Genomic DNA, 23,771 nt, shown 5'->3' with positions numbered 1-23,771 from the left:
AAAATGACTGCAATGCTACTCCCACCTTCTTTCACATAAAGCTTCAGGGATGAAAACCAGTATATCATATTCAGATCTTATAAAAGGGGAAAATTATTACATCAATATGGAAGACGAATACAAGAAACATGGTTTAAATGGCCCCAAAAGAGAAACAGAGACACAAAGGACCAAATTCTGTCCAAAATATTTAGGTATTTGGCAAGCAAGCTAGAGAAGAGAAACGTGATACTACTAAACTGTAGGAAAACTGCTGCCTGATCCTAAGTCTCAGAAAAGATCTAGTTAGCAGTGAGAAATACCATCATCTCACATTCTTCAGAAGCTCAGCCGCGCCAGGGAGAAAGGCACGGAGCTTCGTGACCAAATGGGAAGGAAGCTGCAGGAATCCTTATGTCAGAGGGGATGTACAACCACTGCAGATCCAAAATTTGCTCTGAAGCTGAGTTTAAAAGGTAGTCTGCGTGCATTTCTGTATTTCTATGTGCCACTTCTGCTTATTTGCTAAGTCTTAAGCAACACCTTGATCTAATTTAGCCCAAAAGTCGCCATCCAGCAATGGCTCTTACAGACACAAACAAGCTTGCTGCTTGTAGAAGTGCCCAAGGCACTACTTGCTCTCTGCCCTGCTGCCTTCTCCCAAGTCCCTCAAGCAGAGGCCAGTGCTCTGTACTGGCCCATCCTTTCTGAAGCAGTAGCTACAGGGTCCTGTCTATTCGAGCAGTGTCTCCTTGGAGAATTGACTAATTTCTATGGGGAGAGTATCTGGCAGAAATCTGAACACACTGAAATCAAAACAATAGAAAAACGAGACTCGCTGAAGTTTTGCAGGCATTTGACTAAACCCAAATCTTCAAAACGAGGACAGCATATAAAATATGCTACGTTGCTTCCTGCTGTGGTGAATGAAATTGTACACAGCAGCCCTGGTCCAATGTAGAAGTCAGGCCCTTTGATAACGTTGTTCAAAACATGAAAACTAGGAAAGCCTTCAAAAATACTCTCACAGATCAGGCATAAGATCCTCATAGACGATTTTCTCCACCACTCCTTTGCTACTTCATCCATTTTACTGCAAATAATTTTCTCTTTCCATCATATCTAGAGGACACCCATCCATGCTGTTTGTAATCACTCTTATTCTATCTACCATGGGTCCCAGTTGTAGTCTAGGGCACTTCACGCCGGTTTCTTTGCGGAGCGGTCTGGAAAACAGAGCAAATCCAAAGAAGCAGAGAGATCCATGCCCAAATCTGCTCTGAAGCTTGTATCTCTTGCATGGCCTCCTATAGCCTACTGAATCTGGTGCCACACTACCAGCTTCAGTATTCTTCAGATGGTGAAAAACATCTTTTACTGAAGTGTCTGGACAACAGAATTTACTGAATCTCAGCTTTATAAACCAAATTTCATGGGAGAATATGGTAAGCGTTCTCTGTAGTTTATCAAGTTAAGAAGGGGTCTTACACCTCTGACCCTGCATTTTGTAAGGCTACATTGTCACTAATATGACAGATCCAACTTCTTTGCATTTGAGGGGGAGGACGTCTTGGTCATCTCCTTGAAAAGTCTGTTTTACCAACTGCTCTCACCATCAGACTTTTTTTTCTGAAACTCCCTTTTTAGCTTCAAGACATTCTGTCTTGTCTTGCTGCCTTTAGCAGCCAAATTGTTGTCATCCATCATTTATATCACCTTAGAGATATTTATAGATTTTGATAGCATCCCACTGAACTCTTGTCTGTCTTACATCATATATATTTGTAGCTCTCTTGATAGAGCGTGCCTTGTAATTCTTGCATGTTTTCTGCTATAGATTTTCTCTAATTTGTTTATACTCTATCTTAAACCACGGATACCAAAATAGCACCCAGTCCCCCAGGGTTTAGTAGTCCTACCTGGGTACTACAGGGAGAACTCACTTAATTATATACAAGCGTGTTATTAAGACAGAAATCTATGGATTTCTTTTTCAGTTTTATTAATAAAACTTTGAGTACACTAGCAACACGTTTATGCAACACTTGTCTGACGCTGGTATTCAAATCTTTGTATTTCCATCCTATGAATTAGTTGAGTATATTGAACAGCTTCATTACATATCATTCAGGGAACGAAAGCGAACAGGAGTGAAAATTTCTGGGGACGCTGTGGGCAGAGATGTTTTCTTATCAAAATATTGGAAAGTACATTTCAGAATCAGTATGATCTTGCAGAGGCAAGAGATATGCTCTTCATAAATAATTTGATAAGCCATCTCGTGGAAGAGCAAGGACAGTTAGAGACTTATGGAAGCACAGTTATCACTCCCATTTCCCTTTAGTTGGGTAGCACATTTTTTAATAAGGTCTTTTTACATCACATTATATTCTTCCTGATGCCATTTTTCCCCCCAGTTGTGAGGTGTGATAGAGCCATACTCTCACCCAGAGAAACCTTACTGTGACAGCCACCCAGTAAAGTCAAGAGGAGCGTGCATGACTAGGGATCGAATGAGAACCGAGACAGAACCTCAGCACCTGACCCATACCCATTCAGCCCATCCTCTCCCTTGCAGAGTCTTCTTACTGCTCTGCTCCAGCAGCACGTAACTTCTGCTAAATTTCAAAGCTAAATTTAAAGGGGATGCATTTACCAGTGGCTCCGACTTGTAGATCTTTGCACATACTTTTGGGACCTGACCACTGTACCATGTTCTGGTGCAGGCAGAGGGAAGAAAGGTCTGATGAGCAGTGTATGGATATCTGCTGGTGTTGACAAGAAATCTGAGGTTATTCAGCAAACTTTCCATTGACTTGTCTATTAAAATACTAATTTATCCATTTATCCATGTTCCACCAGACACTAGGTACCTCCCAGACAGAAAAAAATAAAAAATAGACACAAACTCTCCCCTGAAAATATCACAGTCTGTTTAACTTCAGAAGAAAGTCACTTTAGTGATTTTCTATGGTGAAGGAGAAACAAATCTAAGCACATCTCTCTAGATCTACAGACACCTTAACTGTCAAGGACATCTGGTGACCTTTGGACTGATATTTTTTTTCGTCTTTTTTTTCCTTTTCCTGTTTCAATACATAAAGCTATGTGTGTCCAGGATTCCTATTTTTTTTAAAAGAATGGCAAAAGAGTGCACCATGCTGCAGTCAGTCTTAGAAGACTACCGTTATCCACGCTTTCTACATTCAGCACTAAACTCCCAACATAACCATGATATAGGTTATGGAGAAAATGTTGTCGAGCCAACTAAATACCTCTGTGTAACCTCCTGCCTTCAGATTAGCATGAAATGGTTTCTACTTACACCAACCACCTAAAAACAACCAAACCAAGACTGTGAACATCAACAGAAGAGGAAAATGAAGTTTAAAGAAATTATGAAACAACTCTGGAATTCATACAGCTTTTGGTGACTATGTCACTCACTGTTGTTAGCAAATAAATAGAGGTATATAGCAAGCCTGATTACACAGGCCTGCTAAAAACAGCTCTCACAAGTTACTGACTTCTATTTATTGATAGCATGTTGACATCACTTCTCTACTTCCAACCCTAATAATTCTATGATTCTATGATTTTTATAGCTAATTAAAATGCACCTTCTCCCAGTCTGCACATACCAAAACATGCTGAGATAGATGTACTTTCAGTGCTTTGTAATTACCAGAATCATATATGAACTGCAGGATTTACTAGGACTCTAGCATAAACTAACCTGTACCCCAGAGGCAGACGCGGGCTGTGAAATTTGGCTTTGCTCACAGCTGTGGAACATTTGGAGCCAAATAGTTGGTTAGTACATTCCAGAGATAGGAAAAAGTCATGAAATTCACACGTGTTTCGAGATCCAAATTTCACTGTAATATTGGCATCTGCAAAATTGTACTTGTCATTTGGGACTATCTCTACTGGATGTTTTTCTTTTTCAAGGGAGGGAGAAATGTACACCCTGTCCTTTTACCCAGTCATTCACCCTGGCTCTAACAGCATGGAAGAACTCAAAATCCGTGAGACTTAACCAGTGAGATATTCTTTTGACCTGGAGAAGAAAACAGTTGGCATCAGGCTGTTGAATCTGGCACCTTATCACCCACCTCTGCAACATTTGGGGCAGTTACCATATTGGGGGAAGGAGAGGCCATAACAGCAGCAGTTTCTACTTGGCTAATATCCACCTGTAATCTCTCCTGGGGGTAAGGAGTCAATCTAAATAGAGAAATCTTTAGAAAAAGGGGGATGCAATCAGGACCTTTGCAAACTTACTTAACCGACGTCAGTCAGAAGCTCATCTGAAAATCCAGCTTGAAAGCTTCACAAGTAAGGATCCAAGCTTGAAACCAGCACAATGGTTTCAAGTAAAGAAAAACTTTTGGAAGACACTAATTGCATCAAATCTCTGGCAGGTTTTGAAAAATCTGATTCACCAAGAGCTCTGAACTGTAGCATTTCCTTTGTTTTCCAAAATAGAGCTTTTAATCTGTTTAGGCTTCAATTGCAGACTTTCTTCCATCCACAGAAATCCCTCCCATCTGCTCTAGCATAATTCTTTTACTTAATTGACTTATTTTCTCTACACACTGATGTAACCACAATAGTTTGATCTGATTTTCCTTTGCTTCTGACCTCACTGTTACATTTGTACCCACGTGAAGCTTGTAATTGTGATCAACAACGCCAGTTCCCTTTGCTATTAAAAATCACTATGCCGTAGTCAGGACGATCAATATTCTAGCAGAAGAACCTGAAACACCTTAAAGGCCCGTCAGAAGAGAAACACTTTTTTACCCAGATCCCTTCTTTATGCCAGAGTCTTATCGAGCATTCAGAAGAAAGAAACAATATACTTACTTGTATTTCATAACTTTATAATTTTTTTCACTTGGGAATGAGATGGAAAAAAGCCTAAGAGTATGTACATGCAGTAGAATATGATACAAAGATTTGCTAAACCAACATCTACCTGCACTGACCCAGGTAGGTGGCTACTAGTTTCAGGGTAGACTCACTTTGAGGGAAATCTGGCTGTCTACAAGGTTTTCTGTTGCATAGTATTGAAATGCTCTCAGAAGTGGAGATGTAAGTTTGAATTCTTAAATATTGCATTTAGGAGCCTGAGGGCATATCTAAAATAGATTTAGAGTTTATTATTAGCATTTCATTTTTACAGATGACATGGAAGAAGAGGGAAGAGGTTGCAAGAAAATTCTCTTCTTCTGCAGGTTCAGTGATGGGATTTACAAAAGCAGTTATGTGCCTAAAGGTGCAAAGAGGTGTCTAGGGGGACTTCCAAAAGCAGCTCAGCAAGCGACATGCCCAATCTCACTAAAATCTGAAGCAAGTTAAATCCCAGATCTGTTCAAATGCTTTTCCAACACCAGCAAAGAACTTCTTTGCACTGCTAGACATCTAATTATCTCTATACGATGGCCCCCAATTAGTTGCAGATGGCCAGCAAAAGGAAAAGGGATGAAATGTTTTGCATTTTAACAAATACATTCTGCTTCTGGGCTAGGAAAGGTTTTGTTTTTCTGAGTGAATTTTCCAGCTGTAGCTCTGACTCAAGTTACTCTGGCTGGGTGCTCTGCTGTCTCACTATGGCACTACACAGCGATAGTAAATAAGGCCTGGTGAGTGGCAGTCTCCACGGAGGGATTATTTACCCAGTGACATGATGTGTGTCTTCCCGCGGTGATGCCACCACGTCATTTCCTTACCTCCCCCCCTATCACCAGCTTCCCCTGGGGAGACCGGGATGATGCTCTCTGACGCGTCGGCAGTTCATCTTAAAGAGGGAGCTTTTAATGAGGTGGTGCCAGGCAAATGGGGTTGCTGCCTATCATACAAACTGTCACTGCAGACCTTTTTTCCTCTGAATGTTATGTACTAGGGAGCACTGGGAAAATTATACTTACTGAAAGAAATCAAAAGAGTCTAATTACAGTGATTTTTATAAAGAGAGTTAAAGGATGCATGTCAAAAGGGACTGATATATAATTATGATAATATCAGTTGCAACTCCTATGCTATCTAATTACTTGAAATGGGTGGCATTGTGCGATCTTTATGAAAGCGAGCTACTTTGATAACAAAATGATATAATCTTAATATGAAATAAAAATAAAATTGAAAGGAAAGTAAAATTAATATATTGGTAGGAATAATAATCAAAGAGGCAGCACTCAATGTGCTGGAAAGACAGTACAAACAGAAACCCACCAACCATCTCCAACCCCAAATCTGCGTTACGCATTTGACTCACACTGTGTCAGAAACTGAGATGCTGTGTGCATTGCCTAAACTGGTAGTCAAAATCAAGACATATTGGCATGACAAGAAAAAAGTCATAAGAAACGGAGGAAGAAAGGACTAAAGAGAGGAAAGCTGCTGGAGAGCAGCTCAGCTGAAAGAGACCTGGGAGTCCTGGTGGACAACAGGATGACCATGAGTCAGCAATGTGCCCTTGTGGCCAAAAAGGCCAATGGCATCCTGGGGTGCATCAAGAAGAGTGTGGCCAGCAGGTCGGGGGAGGTCATCCTCCCCCTCTACTCTGCCTTGGTGAGGCTGCATCTGGAGTACTGTGTCCAGTTCTGGGCTCCCCGGTTCAAGAAGGACAGGGAGCTGCTGGAGAGGGTGCAGTAAAGGGCTACAAAGATGATTAGGGGACTAGAACGTCTCTCTTATGAGGAAAAGTTGAGGGACTTGGGCCTTTTCAGTCTAGAGAAGAGAAGACTGAGAGGGGATCTTATTGATGCTTATAAATACTTAAAGGATGGGTATCGGAGGATGGGGTCAGGCTCTTTTCAGTCGTGCTCAGTGACAGGACAAGAGGTAATGGGCACAAACTTGAACATAGGAAGTTCCACCTAAACATGAGGAGGAACTTCTTTACTTTGCGGGTGGCAGAGCACTGGAACAGGCTGCCCAGAGAGGTGGTGGACACGTTCCTGTGCAACCTGCTCTAGGTGACCCTGCTCTGGCAGGGGGGTTGGACTAGATGATTTCCAGAGGTCCCTTCCAACGCCTACCGTTTACCCTGTGATTCTATGATTAATAAAAATGGGAAAGAGCAGAAACCTCATAATCAAAGTGTTAAACTCTACTGGAGTTTTGAGTGCCTCCAGGTGTTGATTTTGCTCTGGATCCTCTGAGGAACTCCAAACCCCCAGCTGCTGAGTAGGTGCTGGACCCTCTTGGATTCAGGCACTCAGATATCTTTGAGGACCAAAGTCTTTCTATTTTGGTTTCAGGCTGGCTGTATTATACTGATAAAACTGTCAGCAATACTTGATATAAATAAAATATGAAAGTTATTACTTTAATTTAACACACACTTTGTTCATCACGGATGTAATTTAATTACACAGAACCCATACCTACTATCACATAATGCCATCTGTTGACAAATGACCTGGACACTGGAAAAATCTAATTTTTCCATTCATTAGAAATGAAAATCCTAGTATGTTCATGTGTAAGCCCACGGACCTGCTGGTAGGTCCATACTCCTAATTATGGTGTAGCCTAGAAAAATCAACATCTATTTGAACAGTGACATCAACAAATTGTCAGTTATTAGTGGTTTCCAGATTTCTGTGGTCACCACAGGCAGACACCAAAACTTTCATGGACTTCCATGGACACTGCATTACCATCAGTCTTGTAATGGAAAATAAGAATGAGAGAAAGGTTTAATATTATTCTATTGACTACCTGCAGCTCATTTATCTCACGGACTGCAGCTTGGATCACTTCTTTAAGCTCTCATAATCTTATTTAATAGCAAAGATACAGTCTCATTTATAAGATAAGTTTACAAAGCTTTTCTAAAATTTTTAAGTAAGAAAAGTAGAGTGGCAGTTGGCTAGAATCCCTCATTTACTGCTAGTTTGGTAAATACCTTTCTTTACGTACTGATTTCAAGGAGCTACTTTTTTTTCTTATGCTCACTTAAGTAATCTGTTCCCCTGAGATCATACAGAATGAAAGGATCTGCCTTAACTGTCCATGTCTTTTCAAATTCATTATGTTAATTCCTCATTTAATCCAATCTTGTCTTTTTTTGGTACAAGGAAAAAAATACGAAATACCTTTCTAATATATGAGTTTTTTAATTGCTATGCCTTTTTCTTAAAGAAAACTGTTTGGAACTCTTTCTCTGAGACATAACCTCACCACTTGCCACATACTCTGGTCTTTTGTGCCCTCTGTAATAGCTGCATACTGCATACTGTTCATTCATTAGAGGACTTAGTCCTCTAAGCACGAGCAGTTCTATTGAAGCAGTTCTACTGAAGTTCTCCCCTGTCAAAAAAAAGGTTTCCTCATACCTACATCCTAGCAGCTTCCTGGCCTCTGCGTCTGCAGTGACTTTGTTTTACACAGTGCTGCTTGACCAAGTCTGAAGTTCACCAACTTATCTTTAATATCCAACTAAATTCCACTGAATTAATATTTCATATCTCTGCTGAAGATTGCCTTTTGCTGCTTTGTGTAGCATGTTGGTATTGAACGTCAAGGAGACAAAAGGAAATCTGAGTTTTTGAAGGCAATCGTGGTTTTCACTGACAAATCTGTCTACAATAAAAAAAGTCATGATTAAATAACTTGAGAAAGAAGAATAAAATGCAATTTCAACTTCATAAGTATTTTATACGTTATTTTGTTTATTTATGATGATTCAATGGAGAATCTGTTAAAAATCTTATCCTGTTTGCAAGGAGCATGGCTGAAATGATTAGCAGGATTTTCATGCAAGACTGTAAAGTTTTTTTTCCATTCGGGAATTTTACTTGATGAACTTAAGGTGTGAGAAATAATATAAGGCTTATCATGAAACCTGTCATCTGAAAGAAAGAAAGAAAGAACAAGCAACACCCACTAACAAGAAATAAGTCAACGAAATACCCACTGACCGCGCTGCTGCCCAGGCTGGCAGAGCAGTCTCAACCACATTTCTGGTGCCTACCAGAATGCTTTCTTACCTTCACCGCAAACTCTGTTTCTGTGGCTTTATGAACACATCTCTTGCACACTGAATAGGAGCCAATTCCTATGTCCTCCTTGACCTCGTATCCATCTGTAAAGTGAATGTTGTTCCCATGTAACTGCTATAGGAAAAGACAAAAGACAAGGTAATCAGGACAGGGTGTGTAAAAAGCAAGGACAAAAGAAGCAAGGCCTCATCTTAATAAAGGAAGCTCTTGATCTCATCTCCTTCACATAACTCTCTTGTCCTTAGCGGTATTTTGAAGTTCAGTTAAAAAAATCTGAAGCTCTTTGCTTAAAGACGTGTGTCCTCTCCCTTTTTACCTTTTATCAGTCTGTAGGACAGAGTTTTCCATGCAGAAGTAATGGAAAAAAAGCAGCGATTTTCTAAACTATGTAGGGAATGCAGACAATCACCTCCTATTAGAGATTCACGGGAAACTGCGGGCACAAATCCCTTGACAAACCCGCATAACTTGACAATACACACTTATTTCTAATTACTGAGGGCCCAGATAACTTATAAATCACTAACAGCTTCACAGGCTTCAAAACAGATACCCCACATATGGGGTGTGCCTCCACACCACTGGAGGTCTTGGTCAGAATACATTTAACTATGATTTCTGTGTGAGAGAAAAGTTACCATTTTAAACCAACCTAACCTAAGAAAATTCATTACTACTGAAAATAGCAGAAAAATAACTTAAAATTTTCCAATTTTATTTATTTAATAAATATGCCCTTTGGAAAACATTTGGGCGGGCAGATTGGTTAGATGGTGAAACCCAAATCTGAGGCCTTGCTGCAAATTCCATCCCAGGACTCAAGAAATGACCAGCAACTCTCAAAATCCTCTAGGATCCTCTGTCTAGAAAACATATCCTTGCTAGCAAAGTCTACACAGAACTGTCTAAATGGTAAGACACGCACGTGTTACATTCAATACATTTTTACAAAGCAAACCACAGGAATATATATAAAATTACTGGTACATAATTGCTGGAGTAACATTTCACCTGCTGTTGCACAAAAGAATCTTTAAAATATGACATATTCTGCTGTAAATTATTAAAATAGGGATGAAAACTATGGAAAACTATGAAAACCACAGGCAGGGGCTCTCCCCTTGGGGCATGTATACCTCTTGCTGTAGGTAAGAGAGGAACTTTTTCCTTGTGGGAAAATTTGCTGCATTTTTGAGCAGCCCAGTTCTCCTTCCCAATTCACTGTCCCTCTGATGTATCGAGCCATCTGTAGCACTTGATTTCTGGTTTAAATTACAATAACTGGACAGCGCGTTGTAGGGGAATGGCAGCAAAGAACCAAGCGTCTGGCAAGTGTCCTTCCCCCGTCGAGCCGCTGTGGGTTATATGAGTACACCCAGGCTCTCGTGCGATGGCAACAGGAACACAGGAATGGCCTCTTACGCACAGGAGCTTGGTCTCTGTGTCTGTGGGAGCCTAGAGCAGCAGTTCACTAAGCCCCTTTGCCAACACTGACTGTGTCATATAATCCAAGACAAAACTGTTGAGAAGGACATGCATTCACTGAAAAAACAACGCTTCATTACCTGCCCTGTATGCGCAGCAGGAATAGCGTTTCAGGTGTTGAGAAGTACTTTCATTACGGTTCTGATAAGGTGCAATTCCTATTTCCTTTGTAAAGGCTGTGGGGAACGTGAATTTAAAGATAGAAGCTTTGGGAAAAAATTCTCTTTTTCCACCTCCCACATGCTGCATGTAAACACCTCCTACTTACACTGGGTAGCTGTGAAGTACCAGTGAGAACGCTGAGGCAGTTTAAATACACTATGCGCATATGTAGCTGCCCATCAAGCATGAAGTGCAACATCAGCATCAGTACCTGCACAATTGGATGGACGGTGATTTTGTGCACATCCTGCTGTGCAGGCTCCTGCACCAAGTTAGAGGCAACGAAGCTGAACCCTCTGAAAAGATGATGAGCATTGGCACTTGGAGGGACACCTGGGGAATCTGTAGGAGAAGGAAGAAAATATCCTCATGAGCTGCACAAAAGATCAGAAAGTAATAGCACGGCACCTGCAAAAGACACAGTCAACAGCAGATCCTGCTAAACTGGCAGACGCATGTGAATATAATCCACCTCCATACCAAGGCTTTGGTGTGCCTTCTCCATCCTGTTCCTCTAGACCTGAACAGTGTAGGGGTATTTATTGATTGCAAGGATCTCTCCTCTTAGATACAGAGGGTTTTTTTTCACAGTGCGTGTTCATTCTTTGAGGCTAGGAGAAGGATACATGGCTCCAGGCAGGGCACCCCTTTGGCTTAGTACAGGTTCTCCAGGGAGTGGAAAAAAGTTGTAAGCTGCTAGATCTGTCCTTCGTGGCACACCTTGACTACAGAAATTACAAAGGTTAAAGTGATTTCTGGGTATTGTGGTATGTTGTGTGGGTCAGGAGAATGTAGAGAAGACAGGACCTGAAGCAAGTGTAAAAGTGTGATGCTCCAGTAGTGATGGTCTGTGGCCTCATAAGGATCTTTCTGGCGCAGCTTTAGGAGCTGGGACTTACTCCAGCAACGATGCTGGTTGACTTGTCCTCAGGTGAGCAAAATGACTAGGAGTGTTGTACTAAATTTCATGGACTTTTTCTCCCCACTCCTTTCCCTGGCATGGCAAATCCAGGCGAGGAATGGCTGGAGACCAAAGAGCTGTCACTTATTCTGCATTTGGAATGTAATAACTGGAGAGCAGTTCCTGGTACCTACGGCACTGCTCAGTGAGAGAAACAGCCTGCCAAACTGAGAAGACAAGAGTTGTGCTTCTCTTAAGATTCTGAAAAGCTTTAAAGAGATCTTTCTCCCCAGTATATGTTTTGTCCCAGGTATTTTCATAAGCAAGAAAGAGTTGCATTGCAAACCATTCCTTAGTAGCTGGGTAGCTGGCTGGGTATTATAAAACCTATAGTACTAAAATTTGCTTACCTTTTATTTGTTCTTTTGTTGGGTTTCATTTTTTTCCCTCTCCCCTTCACATTTCCTCCAGTGCAACATGTGATTTACCATGGCAAGGTTACAAAGCTAAACTTCCTTTAGAAAGCTATCTCCTTGTAGGAATCTGTAAACATCCAGTTTCACTAAAGAAAATACATCCCTACTGGACCTTATATCTGACTCACCTGCCTAGACCATCAGCAGCACCCATTAGTGTGTAGGACAATGGCGTGGAAGATTGAGTATTGCCTGAGGTCCTGAAAATACGTGAGAATGTAAGCATTTCCTTTTGTCAACATTCCCTGTATGAATCTACCGGTCAAACGAACAGAGGATCTGAAGCCAGAATATGGTAAAAACAAATTATCTGCTCGGAAATAAACAAAACTGAGGCTACAGCTAATTCTATATCTCATTACAAAGCCACCTCAGCTTTACAAGGAATCAGAAATAAGAACAGCAAGTCAGACCTCACTGCAAAGTACGTGGAGAACCTTGTCGTTTGGTAAAATGACGTGGGCTACTTGTTTATCTCAGTGTATTGGTGGGCACTCTCCTTGCAAATACATGGATGAATCACACTAGACCTCTTGCATCATACTTCTTCCAATGGCATATATACAACAGTGATTTTCCGAGAGGGATTAATTAAGAGGAAAGGATGTTTGTTTTATAAAAGGAATGACAATAATTCAAATCCGAACGCTCCTGAACTTCAGAAAAGCTGTGATCTGGCTCTAAAACGAAAGTGCTAGGTCATCTCTATTTAAAAATAACTGTTCCTTTATAATTCACTGCCAATCTCTTTATCAAGCACTGTAGAAGAACTGCTGATTATTTGGTGTTCCATATTAAACATTCATCACCAACAACTGATATGCCCATCATATGAATTAAATGTTAAAACATATGTGTTAAGTGCAAAATTATGTTCAAATCATGTTAATTAACCGGTAGCTATGAAACCTAAATAATTTTCCTAGTCTTGATAAATCCAAAATCATTTGATATGTCTGAATTAGACCCACTTGCAAACACCAATCCTGTATAATGGTTGTCTTTCTCCCTGTGAAAGTCATAATGCTTTGTCCCACTAGAGCATCTAACTTTACAGGATTTTCACAGGCTTCATAAATCTTCAGTAATTTACTTCAGTATGCTTCACTGGGGTTAGCAAACATTGTTATTTTGTTTGCAGAGGAGGAAATTTAGATACTTGAGGCGCAATTTTACAAATTTTGTCTCAGCAGTAAAGCCAGCCTAAGACATCCCTGCTGGTCACAGCAGGCTGCTCCATCGCATACAACAGCACAACCGTTTGTGGACTGAAATCTAAGTTGGATCACCAGAATGATCTTGGTTTGATCCTTGTTCATATCGCCATTTATAACCTGGATTCCTTCAGTCTCCTGCTCCCTGTGAGGAGCTGAGTCAGCACAAATGAGATGTGGGTCCAGAGGGGTGGACTTAGGAAACAAGTGTCCAGAAAAAGCAACTCTCACTCAGACAAATCCCAGAGAAAAAGTGATGTGAAACTATACCCACAGAGATGAACTGTCCATGTCAGAAACCACATCTTTGGCACACTCAGAGCTGAGGTTAGGAATCCACAGAAAGACGTTTCAACCTTCAGGCTAAAGAAACTGTCTGAGAGACAGCAAATTACTGGATCCAAAACTTTGACATAAACCTGTTTCCAGGCAGGAGAACTCATTCATAAAGACAGAGTGCAGAAGGACTGCATGTATCTGTGCCCCCTCCTTGGTAATGTCTTCCTGACAGCTTCATTAAAATACAACTGCATCATCATCACGAAAGAGGAATTATTTATTACAGTGCTTTCTGGCTGGGTACGTTCTCAGTAACAGGGTAAGTTTGTATAGAGCCTGTGTCATCACAGAAAAAAACTCAAAATAAAAAAAGTTCTTGTTTGATTCCACCAAAAATATGGGTGGGTATTAAACACTCTTGTGATGCTCTCCCCATCTGGTTGACCTAACCAGTCAACAGTCAGGGGCTGCAAGATATGCTGGAGTCTGCGAGGGCTTTTCTATCACCCTGGAAGTGTAAAGGGATTCACACTTTCAATTACAGCTATTTTGAAAGGTCAGGGTTTGATTCTCAGGCCACTTTCCATAAGAGCATGAAGCAGAACTGAGACAGGCCATCTCCCCACCCCAGCCATCACCCTAAGACAAACCTACTGAGTCAGTGTCTTGCATGAGATATCAAATTGAATTAGGCAACAGCAGTAACATGTAAAGTGTAGAATATAACCCTGCACATGCATGAAGTACAAGGATTTTCATGCCAGTACAACCAATGAAGCATGGACTTCCAAAGCAATCCAAAATCACAATGCTTCTCTGAGACTTTCCAGGGCAGCACCAGCCTGCACTTCTCTTAAGATCAGACTAACTTGCAGTCTCCAATACTTCAGAGAAACGGATTCCTCTGGAATCTAACTTAAAACTAAAATCAAAGGTGTGAAATGTCTGGTATCCAAAGATCATTTGTTTCAATGGTGTGGGACAGGAATATCAGAACATCACTAATCTATACTGGAGACAGGTGGACACTTCAGTTAGACCCAAATAATCAGAGTGCAACATTTTTTATAGCTTGTGAAAGTCAGCACGTCCTTGCCAAAAAAACTAGGAACCAAGACTGATAAAAGACTTTGAATAGACACCACCATTTCATACCCCATGAGAGGAGGTTTGAGCAAAGCTTTGAATAGAAGTTTCGGCTAGTTTTAAGAAAAAGGCTGAAGGTCATGATGAGCCTGAACAAAAACTACAGGAAATCTCAGCTCTGACTTGTGTGCTATAATGCAGGTGTTTTCATAATGAAAGCTCAGATCTTTTGCTCTCACTGCAATAGTTTTGGGGCAATTTGAGGGTTGAGGTTAGAGACCTTATACTTGGTTATTACAGCAATACTATGTGATATTTACAGTGCTTACCATCTTCCAGGAGTTTTAAAAACAGCAGCTAATTAAATTTTACATTTTAGAATGTATAAATAGGTACTTCTTTACATAGGAATATCACAGGCAGAAATGTAATGTACTTTATCCGTGTCTAGCAAGAGGCAACATTATAACTGGGATTACCACCCCGAGGTTACCGATATTCTTGCTTTCCACTAAAGGAGTGGAAAGATGGTGCTTTGTGCAATAATCACCTTCATACAGACACTGCATAAAGTGTGATATTCCTATTAGGAAAGAGAAATTGTAGGAACAACATTCTCACTGCAAGGATTTTCTAAATATTGTGGGCCAAATTTCCTGTTGGTGTAACTCCACTGACCTAAGAACTTGATGATTCTCCATTACTGTTAACCACATATTAACCTCCAACAGTCCATAGTCTACGGGATTTCATAATTAAAGAAAACGTCTATGGGATATATAATTAAATACTAACTTGCAGACATGTGAAGTTCTTTGAAGCCAAGGTAATTTAAAATAGTTAAATTCAGCTAATGTAAGCAATGATAAGAGTAATAAAATAGCAAATCAATAGTTATTTTTCCTATTAAAAACGTGAAATCTGTCCTTCCTGAAGTCAAATTAATGTGAAGTTGGTGAAATGCTATGAGCTTTGCTTGGAAATGCAAAACAATCTGCTTCCTGCTGGATATTGCAAAACCCAGTACAGCCACAGGTCATCAGACTTTTAGACCCCGTTGGAAGGGAGAAGGGAAGGAAGAATGAACTTACTCACTAAAAAGATGCATTACCCCTTACTAACCTGTGGGGGTCCGAGATGTGAACTCTGGATCAAAATGAAAGGTGTCTTCTGGCCGTCCCACTGCGGGCTTGAAGGGCGGCTTGATTTCTTTCCTGTATAGTTTCTACAAGGAGAAGAAGAGATCACAATCAACAACAATCTGTACACCTTCAGCATCTGCAGATAGGCTCCCCTGCTTTGTTTAGGGTGTCCTCTCTCAGCTCTGTGCCATCCTTGCAGGACCGACAGAAGAGGATGATGTATCCGTAGCTCAGGCTCCTGCTTGACTGGTCGGCTTAAAAGCTGTGCCCTGGATGGTCCCTGCACTTTTTAGTTACTGGGATCCATAATATAAACACAAATGCTTCTGGTAAAAAGTTAGCTCATAGACTGGCACAATATTCCAGCTGGGGCATCTGGAAAGTCACTGGTCTGAAGAGCAGGACTGGGAGGTGCGATGGTAACACCAGGAAACTGCATGGGTGACTTCGGCAGCGCAGCAATGGCAATCAGCACAAAGAACCACTAGGAAGCGGTGTCTGGTTTAGCATTTATTATTTGTCAAGAACTAGCAATATGTTTGACACCCTGCCAGACTGAGCTGAGCAACAGGCCTGGCTGCCTGGTGCTTACAACCTAAACAAAAGACTTGTTCTTTTGGCATATCTGGTAAAAGAGAACAGGCTCACAGCTGAGGATTAGATGAAATTCCCATCAAAAGATATTAGGAAGAAAGCACTGCAGATGGGTGGGGAATCATGCTGAAGGCCTACACGTGGCTTGAGCAGAGGAGCAAAACTAAGAAGAAACATAAGGAAGAGAGGAAGGTATATCACAAGTAAGCACGGCCAGGTGTGTGAGCTTTTGCTGGCGAGGGAGGGGACACGTAGGGGATCACATAAGTGATCACATAAGTAAGAGTCATCATAAATGCATGCTCATACACTGCCGTTATTACCAGAGGTTTTGTGGCCTCTTTAATCGCGCTTAGTGATCTTTAAGACGTTGCTACTCTGTGCTCCTTTGCAAGCATTCATAAATACACACACACAGACACACGCACTCTGGGGTATGAACAAACTGAGGCGCTGCATGTCTGGATCTGATCCAAAGCCTACAGAGGTTAATGGAAAGAGTCCTATTGATTTCAGTGATCTCTGCATCATCTCTGCTTGAAATGGCCAAACCCGAACATCGTGCTGATGGCAGCATGAGGAACAGCGCTCCAGTTTGACTCCCTGCCCCACGTTTCAGTCCCTAGACTGCATTCCCTTTCCAGCAATGCATTTGTTCTCAGGTTTCAAAGGTCCGAATTAGTTGCCACAGACAGTGCCCAATAATTACCATGTCTGAGCATAAGTATAACGTTTCATCCAAACTTTCAAGTCATAATAGGAGCTGGAGAGTTCAACTTTATGACTGTTTGTAACATATATTTTCAGGTTAGCTCTTAAAACAACTTCATAATGAGCTGATTTTTCAAAATATTTAACGGAGATTAATACATGCTTGTCCAACTCTTTGCATGCAGGAAGATTCTTTTTAACTGTGGGTTTTGCGGTGAATTAACTTCTGGAATACAAAGCATGTGGTCAAACCTAAGATATATACACATCAATATAATTTGAACTTGATTTTGCATAGATAAATAAAGGTTCTTGAGGCAGGACATTCTGTAGCGTAGTATTAGCATTAGCATAAAGCATATGTTTGTGGTTGAATTATGATTCCCTGGAAAAGTGGAATGGTGAGACTGGAAATGACTCTGCAATAATTAATGGCCATTTCACCATAAAAAGTTCCTGCTTGCGTAAAACTGCTACGTATCTTCTGAGAGAAAAAAGAGATGAATAATTGCTGTGAGCCACAATGGAAAGCCAGTCTTCCAAATAATTAAAAGCAAAATTGCACTCTTAGACAGGAAGTGTCACTCATCAACTGAAAAGTATCAACCTAGTAATTAACATATAGCTTTTTCTCTCTGCACAGAACTTTAAAAGAGAACTGAGCACCTACTGAAGGTTTTTCTGTCGCTAGGATTTCACCTTGGGAAAGCTATTTACTTCCAGCTTCCCTTTATTTGTCTTAATTCACAACTGCAGTCCTTCTACTGCAGAAAGCACTATGGTCGCACACACACGCTTCCTCCTTGAATTAAATGCACCCCTCATCCTGTGAGGTCCAAAAACTGGAACACGTTTTAGAGTCGTACATCATTTGGGAACGGCACTCTCTTTTGATTATCGTAACCATATTCTCCCTGGCCTCTTAATTCCTCCCCCCATCTGTAGTTTCTTAAGTGCTGTTGGAGCTACATTTGTATTTTGAATCCCTAACCCACATCCTCCACTACTAGGGAGGGATTTAAGATTCATCGTGAGTCACACGCCACCTAAAGATGTGTAATCACAAATTCGCTTGCTGGGAGGGGATGGAAACAAAGAAGTTGCTTGTGCGAGTGAAAGGCACCTCCTCTGAGCACAACACGGATAACTCCCTTTTCCATTTCCTTTTCCACTTGTGATAAAAATTATTTCTGGTGTTTCTGACTAGACAACTAGGAACAGCAAAAGGTAAACTGCCTAAAACTTTTTTTTTCCCCCAGGCTCTTGAATCGGGTAACTAAATTAAATCTTTGAGGAACAAGAACAAGCAGAGCGGTGTCATCTCTTGGCTTCCCCATCCCGCACGGGCTCCAGTTCTCTGAGTGAGCCACTACAACCAAAGCCAATTCACTGAAGCACACTAAACCACAGGGCAGCACAACACAGTTAAAAATGAAGGCTTGCTGCAGGCAGAACGCTTCTTCCTTTGAAAACCCGCATCCTGTAGACTGCAAAACACAACGTGACACAAACTGATCTAAGAAAACAGTAAGAATCACAGCCGTTGTTTTCTATACACACAGAGAACAAATCTCTTGGAGCATTTGAGATCCTTCTGGATTTTCCAAGAATATTTCTCATTTTAGGTGAAATGTATTAACCTATTATCTCTTACTGCGGTCCCAAAATTATTTTAGGCTGACAGATCACCTTGATCTCTTCCAACAGAAGCCAACCAGAGTGGCAAATGGCATAGCAAGTTAAGTTTCAAATCTTGTCTTTGACTATTTCTATTATGCTGTCACATAACTTATGGTAAAATTTAGACAGTTATCTTCTTCCCAAGCCATGGGGATCCTGGCTCTGTATGCAGAAGTCACTGGGAGTTACACCACCTATTTTAATGGGAACAGTGTCCCAGTTGTCCCAATTTAAATCCCAGTTTTCATATCCAAATTATTATTTTGGGGCATCTTATTAGGCATTCAAAAAGACTTTGGATATGTTAATGCTAACTGGAGCATTTAAACTTCAGGTTGGGTGTTACGTGTTATTTTGCATGGGTATAAGAAGTTGAAGATTTTTTTTTCATAGAATCATAGAATCTTCATGGTTGGAAAGGACCTTTGAGATCATCGAGTCCAACCAAACAACCTACAATCTCTGCCCCTAGAGCATGCCCTGAAGTGACACATCTAGTCGTTTCTTCCACATTACTTCCACATCTGTAAAGGAGAACTGTATTCCTTAGCCATTAATGTTTTATTGAGAATGTAATTTCCAGTAAAGAATAACCCCCCCACATCCCACACCCATTTTTTAAAACTGGCCACAGCATTGACTTATCACAGTAAAATGTGACTGCCAGGTATCAGGAATCACTGCGCATCATGCACAGCTGTCAGATCCGGAGGCTGTGTGGAGGGAATGCATAATCCATAGAATGAGGGGGATAAACTTCAAGGTGTGAAAGCACTGATTTAGATAATCACACCTGGATACGTATCCATGCTTCTGTCTACTTATCAACCCCTCACATCCTTCTGAGATTTTGATAATCAGTACCTTCAGTTTGAGAAACTACGAGGTTCTATCAACTTCCTTTCTCATTCGGGGCAAAAACCTTTTTTCAAAGAACTAATTTTCCCTATAAGAATGTACGTTGCCAGACCCCTAATATGAGCTTCATCTGAACACCTCCTCAGCTGAGAGTCAAGTAATGCACCACGGAGAGTAGTAACAAAATGCTGTGACATGCGTCTGTCTCTTGTTACTTATAAGCAGCTAATTTTTCATCATCTTTAAAAAAAACACACTCCTAAAAAAACCCAGAGACATAAATGCCCTGTACGTGTGCCTGGCAAATATCAAGAAAAAGAAAAAGGTTTAATTTAATTAAAAACTATTTAGTCATTTCCTCAACTGAGTTTCTTTGATGAAGAATTGAATTATTCCTTAGACACCTCCTAGAAATAGAAAGATGCTACCCTCCACAGTGACGCGCTTGTAGTGTGAGAATAAACTCCCTTGATACATGCACCTGCCGTGGAAAATCCAATAAGCAGACAAAAGGATGAAGCGCCTTCTAAAACGCTTGTCCTCTCCTAGATTAATGACTCAATGTTATTGCCTGCAAATGATAGAGAAGCTAGCAGAAATCAGACCTTGGGATCAATTTTTGCTGTTGGTAAAACCCGCAATTAAATAATTCATGTTTTCAGTTTTGTTTGATCTCTGATTAATATTGAAGGAAATAGAACTTGAGTCCACTTGCTTCCCACTGTTTCCCTCAGCTGTATTTGACAGTTCATTTTCTAGCATGTCATTTGCTCTAGTTCCAATTTAGCCTGTCATCTAAACAAAAACTACTGTTTATAGCCCACTCCTCCGACTGCAGTCTGCAAAAATGGATTTCATTTTTCATTTTCAATGAAAAGCCAGAAATCCTTTGTGCGTGACCTGGAAAGAAGAAACAGTAATAAGAAAATCAGGAACAAGACTGTGCCTTCTCAGAGCCAATGACTGGAATTATCTGACGTCAACTCGGTTCGGGTCTGCTTGTCTTAAGGAGAAAAGGGGTTGCAAGGGTAGTAAGCAGGTAAAACTCAGAAGGAGCTGGACATCTATTCTCCTTCCTGTGAATCCCAGCCTTGATCATGAATGACAGTCCATTCATTTAACAAAGGATCCACTGAATTTGCATCACAGGGCCTACTAAATGCCTTAGAGCAGCAAGACTGATATTTGCAGAAACCTTCCTCTGTTCTTTACCCTGGGAAGTGGGAATTTAGGGTTTTGTTACCAGGTGACAACAGCTGCAAAACAAGACTGTTACAGAGATGAGCTCACGCCACAATTTAAGTTTGGGCATAAAAACTCCGTGTCAAATTGTCCACAGTTCATTTAGTGCTACTCGCACACCAGAAGTTAAACTTTGGGTGGCTGGAGATTTGTGCTGAAGAATGGCACCCTGGAACACAGGAATGGCATCTGGGAAAGGACAGGAGGAGGACGGTTGCTCTCTGGCCACGCTCGTGTTTTCCAGGATTGCACCTATTGTCTCTGCGTGCAGTGGTCATCAGCACTTGCTGGGCTTGGTAGGACCATCTGCAGCATCGTAACAGGGGGATTTTTTACACTGCGTATGTTGTTTCCACTGGGTTTGCTGCCTTCATCCAAACCCGACAATATGTCTGGTTGCGTTCGATTGAAGACAGTGAGGGTTGGGAAACGAGTGGGAAATGACTGCTCCAACAGGTAAACACTTGAGCAACACAGTAACCAAGCCCCAACCCAAAACCCAAGGGAACAGCTCTGACAGTACTCTGAAATGAAGGTCCCATTTATACATTTCTGTCTGCAATTCTAATGACCTCATCACTGCGATATCTACACTTCACACACAACTTGGAAGGAAGCAGCTCTTTTTGAATCTCTTTTTAAAATTACGTGAAGCAACTTAGTGGTTGTTCCCGGTTATCACATCACACTTGTAGGAAAAATCTTGCTTAAAAAAAGACCTGTTTCTTACTGGGTTTCTAGAAGACACTAAACCATTCTGACCCTTTGTGATAAGGCGGCTCTTGATGGAGGATCATTTTACTACAGTCGCTGAAAGTTTCTGTGCAGTCAGTCGCAGCACGCCTGTCTATCATACCTGCCAAGGTAGTATAGAAGCTCTCCAAAAGAGCTTGCCTCCTGCTCTCTGCGGTCTTTATATTACCAAGGTATAAAATAAATCAACATTCATGCCCTGCCTCAACAACGTTGTTTGCTGACTGCCTGCAAATTGATGTGAGTGATTCTGTATACGTACGTGATGGGAGAACAAAATGAGGGCATCGGGGACTCTTCTCCTGCAACTGTATAGAGATCAGCACTAAACATCTGTGCCTGATCCATTTCTGTTCTCTGACCCCGCTCTGTTTCTGTCCACGGAGAACATGTCAGCAGTTGGTTGGATCACCATCACCGTAAGGCAAGTCCCTGGCTTCAGCTCAGGGCCAGGCTGGCTCACACCACTATGAAACGCGTACGATATTGCTGCTGTAACTAGATAAGCCTCCCAAGATCTCCGCGAGTGATAGTAAAATTAGGATTAAATGAGCAAATATATTGCAAAGATGATAGCTGACCTGTGTAATAATGATCTGTCTGTCTCCAAGAGAGTGCAATAAGCACTAATTACGTTGGATTAAAATGGATCTTTACAGCTATATTTTACAGCAAAGTTAGAGGGCTAGATAAGACATCAAAGGGCAATTAAATCCACATGCCCCTCTAGCTCCAAGTCATGTTCAAGCATACCTAGCCTCTTCATGGTAGACATTTACCTAACCCATCCATAAGAACTTTTTCAGACAATGTACAATTTCCTCAGACAGGCATGAAATTGTTCCCTAAAAAACTGAGCTTGAAACAATCACCAATCGAGAAGGTGGTCTTGAGGAGTCTGATAGTCCAGAACTGACTTTGCTGAAAACTTTTCCAAGATGCAGAGCCTCATTTCTCTGTGATGAGTTACTGAGCTGCTCCACTAGCAAACACAGAAGACGGAGAAACCCTCTCACTGCTCCAGTGCTCCTTATTACGTTAAGATGTACGCACTTGACCTGTATTTTGATTGCAAAGCTGAGGACTGCAGAGATAACACGGGAATACAGAAAATAATAATAATAAAGAACCGAACTCTTCAGGTCTCTCTATTTTTTCTTTTCACTTAATGTTTTCATAAATGTAAAGTCTTTATATAGAATCTCATGATTAGTAAGAAGCAGAAGAGGTAAGAGAATCTAGACTCCAAAATATACGTAATGGGACTAAAAGTTGTGAGGACCATGAAGGAAAATTTCAAACTCCACTTTCAGTGATCATCTCTTAACATGCTTATGAGTCATGACAACTCTTTAACATGCAATTTGAATTAGACTGATGAATTTTTCCAAGATAAATGATTCTGTGGGCCCTTCAAAGGCCACCTGGGCATCACAAAATGTGCTTTTGCAGAGGAATTAACTTTACTGTAAAGCCCTGAGCAGTGGTTTGAGAATGTCTCTGTCACATACATTCATGCTGTTTTACCAGAATTTATAGCGAGAACTGCATCAGTGTGATCAATTCAGATCAAATATTAAAGAGACAGAACAATACCATAACATGGGTCAGATAAAATTAAACTAGAAAATTCTAGAGGATGTGGCAATCAGGAGCTCCGATGCACTGGTAGATGTCTCAGTCAAGAACAAAATGTGTTTGCCTCCAGGTTTGTCTAAAAATAAGTTGAGTTGAACAAATATGACGCTGAGTATGAAAGAAGGTTTAACCTGTTGCAAGTCTAAATTGAATAGTTAGCTAATCTCTACCACCAGCTTTATGAGCTGTAGCTGATAGCAATAAAATAAATCCTTGTTTACCATTCTGTGAATCATGTCTGACATGTGTTATTTGAACCATGTTAGATTTGATCAAATGTTTGCTGTTCCAATTTTGAGTGCTGATGTTAAATTAATGACTCACCTCAACAAAACATCAACAACTTGTATGAGGAGTTGCTGTTTCCTGTTCTGTCCGCTTCACTTGTATACTCAGGGATTTAAAATCACTCTTCTGAAAATCCATCTGTGATGTGCTTTTCTGTATCCCCCACTGCAATATAGTGGAAGGGCCAGATCTTGTCCTATGGTCACTTAGTCCAAAACTGACAAGAAGGGGTCAACAAAGCTATCCTGTTGGAAGATTTATGATTCCCC

The 23,771-nt window shown here is 40.9% G+C and overlaps 1 protein-coding gene across 2 annotated transcripts in view; it reads right to left on the bottom strand.

Moving 5' to 3' along the window:
• The window catches only part of RPS6KA2 (ribosomal protein S6 kinase A2), a 177,820-nt gene that overhangs the window by 21,060 nt on the left and 132,989 nt on the right, over positions 1-23,771 (bottom strand). For both annotated transcript variants that reach the window (XM_054196928.1, XM_054196929.1), the window contains exons 12-14: positions 15,719-15,821; positions 10,852-10,982; positions 8,982-9,107 (exon numbers count right to left, since the gene is read on the bottom strand). In XM_054196928.1, the coding sequence (XP_054052903.1) occupies positions 8,982-9,107; positions 10,852-10,982; positions 15,719-15,821 (360 nt within the window). The remainder of the gene's footprint in view (positions 1-8,981; positions 9,108-10,851; positions 10,983-15,718; positions 15,822-23,771) is intronic.

The sequence above is a fragment of the Rissa tridactyla genome, chromosome 3, assembly GCF_028500815.1.
Source record: "Rissa tridactyla isolate bRisTri1 chromosome 3, bRisTri1.patW.cur.20221130, whole genome shotgun sequence".
Classification (NCBI taxonomy): Eukaryota; Metazoa; Chordata; class Aves; order Charadriiformes; family Laridae; genus Rissa; species Rissa tridactyla.
Note: the sequence above shows the minus strand (reverse complement) of the source record. Positions and strands in the feature narration are given on the sequence as shown.